The sequence below is a fragment of the Octopus bimaculoides genome, chromosome 17 (genome assembly GCF_001194135.2).
Source record: "Octopus bimaculoides isolate UCB-OBI-ISO-001 chromosome 17, ASM119413v2, whole genome shotgun sequence".
NCBI lineage: Eukaryota > Metazoa > Mollusca > Cephalopoda > Octopoda > Octopodidae > Octopus > Octopus bimaculoides.
In genome coordinates, this window is record NC_068997.1 from 33692731 (window position 1) to 33696802 (window position 4072).

Consider the following 4072-nt stretch of genomic DNA (forward strand, 5'->3'; position numbering starts at 1 on the left):
GTATGTTGGAGAAGCAGGCTACTGCTAATCCCTATATATTTATGATTATATATCATCATCATCATCTTCGGGATGGTCATTTTTTTTTTTTTTGCCAAATAAACACACACACTATATATTTCTTCTTCATTCATTTATTACTGTTCTTATTTTATTATTTTAACTCGTGTCTATTGTCCGGAAATCTTTCGTCACACATCTGTGACCTCTTCAGCGACACTTATCATTTTCGTGTGGTCTTGCTCCACTTACTCCATTCTGTTCTTCTAAGATTGCGTTTGTGTCAAGGACACAAACGCATGTGCACATAAGGATACACACCTTAGAAGAACAGAATGGAGTAGACACTGACTATGTGTCAGTGCATGTCTCACCACTTGACAACCAGTGTTGGTTTGTTTTCATCCCTGTAACTTTAGTGGTTCAGCAAAAGTGACTATTAGAATATGTGCCAGACTGGAAAATAAGTACTGGGTTCAATGTGATAGTCTAGCCAGTTCCTTCAAAATTGCTGGCATTGTGCCTAAATTGAAACTGTTTATTGCATATCTTCTTATCACAATGATGCAGACTTAATCTGGATTATCCCTGGATTTATATTCTTCCATTAACAATTTGCTGAAAGAGTCTTATAATGTCACATTGAAGTATCTGGATGCACTATATAGTTATAGGCTACATACTAACCACATCCACGGACCATCTTACTCAATGAAATGAAAATATTCAAAAATCAAAGACTACCTGGACATGCACAAATATACTTTGTTCCAAACTATACAATTACATATTCACACACACACACACACGCCCCACCCCCAACTCTACTATTGCACCTTCCTAAAATGGTTCAACTACTACCAAAGTTTATAGCATACAGGAATAGAAATGATAGTGGAAAGAGTGAAATATTCTTGGATGACCATACTTAACTCTACATCAGTGGTTCTCAACCAGTGTCCATTTGGCTGTTGGAGATCCATGTAAGGTTTTGTTGTTAAAATTTATGTGCAATAATTAACTGGTTATAATTCTACAATACACAAAATATCTTAACAATTTAATACAATTCTTAATAACATTTAATTATAAAAGTATAATAGGACTTTTTAAAACATGAAATGGCTAAGCGGGGTGGGGTGGGGGGCACCTGAATAAAATAGGAATCACAGGGGTCCATAGGCAAAAAATGGTTGAGAATCACTGCTCTTTATGACAAACCACTGCATGCTGCAGTGTGCAGTGTGATCTTCAACTAGATAGAGGCATGCGTCTGTGGATTGTATCTGGTTGTTTGACTATTTACATATTGTATGTTTGTTTGATACAAACTACACAACAACCATACTAAAGTAGACAACGATACCAATATATAGATCTGATGTCACTATATCTACCACTTACAACACATCATTATTCCACAAAGCAACTTCAATGCAATTTCTCAGTCTGCTAGAAATAGTAACCAAATCTCTGGTAAACCATACTCTCTCACCTTAAAAAGAAGTACTCTTTGGTCATTATGACTTTAAATATACAGAAATATTGGTCAGTTATAGTTGGAATGTCTTTGATCACAGGACCTGCTTCAGCACAGATTGATGTTGACCTGAACACTAACAATGACAATATACTACTATACCTAATATTCATCATCATCATCATCATCACACGTTGACGACGACCACCACGACCACCATCACCATGACCACCACGACCACGATGACGATGATGACAACGACGATGATAACGACGATGATAACGACGATGATGACAACGACGATGATGACAAGGACGATGATGACAACGACGATGATGACAACGACGATGATGACAACGACGATGATGACAACGACGATGATGACAACGACGATGATGACAACGACGATGATGACAACGACGATGATGATGACGACGACCACCACCACAACCACGACCACCACCACCACCACCACCCTTTAACTTCCATTTTCCATACTAGCATGGATGGTTTGACCAGAACTGGCAAGCTGGAGAGCTGCACTAGGTCCCCGTCTGATTTGGTTTGGTTTCTATGGCTGGATGTCCTCCCTAATGTCAACTGCTTTACAATGTGTGCTGGGTGCTTTTAATGTGGCACTACACGAGTGCTTTTACATGGCACTGGCATGAGTACTTATGCAGCACCGGCACAGGACTCTTGCAGGTCAATCCCCTTCCTTCATCATGGGTGGGGAAAGCCTTAACAACTTCTGCTAAGATAAACTATGATAACCTCCAACTGCTACCATACACCACTGTATTCTCTACTGTTTTTACCTTAACACACTCTATTGTATTCCATCATTGTGTCCATATTCTATTTAGTATTTTCTCTGTATTTTCAGTGGGCAAAGTCCGGAAGAAGTGGCTGAAGAATACCATAGGAGATATTGGTATTGGTGCGTTGCGTGCTGTGAAAGCTTACATTGATCCTGACAATATTTTTGGCAACAGTAACTTATTGATGGCAAATCTTTGATACTGGCTGACATACTAATTAAATTTTATTTCTCTTGAGGAAGATATGGATGTCACAAAATCCTGCTTCTACTCCAAAACATTCTAGGCTTCATGCCAATGGAAGAAACAGCTTTTGCTCTGGTTGAAGTCATGTCACTATACCTATATTACTAAACGCTCTTGACTAAGTCATGAATGTCACAACATCCTGTTTTCTTTCTGTGGTATTGGACTATTTAAAATAAACATTATTATTTGTTATTCCGTGCAGAAAATCCAGTACAGTTGTTCTTAGAGATTCATAAATTGCCAATAACATTTGGAAAGAAGTGACTATTGCAGCATTCTCTCACTACAGTCGTAAACTTGAAGTGATATGACTATAGGAATAATTATTGGTTTAATTATCATTGGAACAAAGAACTTTGTACATTCTGATTTATAGTATTTTATATTCCTGGTTTCAAATGTTACAGAGTTGATAAAGAAATAACAATAACAACGAATATTATTATTATTATTATTATTATTATCATCATCATCATTTCATCATTAAGGTGGTAAGCTGGCAGAATTGTTAGCACACCGGGCAAAATGCTTAACAGCATTTCATCCGTCTTGACGTTCTGAGTTCAGATTCTGTGAGGTGAGCTTGGCCTTTCACCCTTTCAGGGTCAATAAATTAAGCACCAGTTGAGTACTGGAGTTGATGTAATCAAGTAGCCCCCTCCCACAAAATTTCAGGACTTGTGCCTTTAGTAGAAAGGATTATTATTATTATTATTATTATTATTATTATTATTATTGAATGAGAGAGCAGTGCATGCCATCAAAGTGACACTGGGGTAAAATATACAAAGCCCAATATACCCATCATGACTAATAAAGGTACACCAGGCACATGCATCACAACCATATGTACGCGATGCGGTGATCTCATATCAAGATAAACAGCGCATGACTTCGCAGGTGGGGCCCAGTTAGAATTTTCTTCTGTTTGAGTAGCCCATCCCGCTCAAAAGGTCCCTGAATAAGGTTTGTTTAAGGATGTTGAGCAAAACACCCATGTTTCCAAAGGTGAATTATTCAAACCCCAAAGAATTCCTCTCAACACATGGCTATGATGCTCCTCATATCGTCAGCCACCAAGGGACATGCTCAACTGGTTAAAGTCAAACAACTGACAAGCAAATCTGTGGCATTGAGCAGATTATTTGCTGTAGCCTATCTTTTATACCAAGACAAAGCAATGTACATGATAACACTTCCAATCAATTAAGATCAGAAGTCATGAGAGCCACTGCCTGGTACTGCATCAGGGCATTTTATTCTTCTTCTTCTTCTTATTATTATTATTACCAAGGCTCACAGGTAGAGTTGTTAGCTTGCTGGACAAAGCACAGAGCAGTATCTCGTCTGTCTTTATATTCTAGGTTTAAATTCCAGCAACATCCCCTTTGGCTTTCATACTTCTAGAGTTGACGAAATAAGCTCCAGTTGTCAAGCACTGGGTTGATGTAATCGACTATCCCACTCCCCCACATTTCAAGCCTTGTGCCTATAGTAGGAAGGATTATTATCATTATTGAGT

At 38.2% G+C, this 4072-nt stretch overlaps 1 protein-coding gene across 1 annotated transcript in view; it reads left to right on the forward strand.

The window, feature by feature from the left end:
- The window catches only part of LOC106871118 (alkyldihydroxyacetonephosphate synthase, peroxisomal), an 85881-nt gene extending 82894 nt beyond the window's left edge, over positions 1-2987 (forward strand). The window contains exon 20 of the mRNA XM_014917430.2: positions 2367-2987. Within this exon, the coding sequence (XP_014772916.1) occupies positions 2367-2500 (134 nt within the window). The 3' untranslated portion in view covers positions 2501-2987. The remainder of the gene's footprint in view (positions 1-2366) is intronic.
- The last annotated feature ends 1085 nt before the right edge of the window (positions 2988-4072 follow it).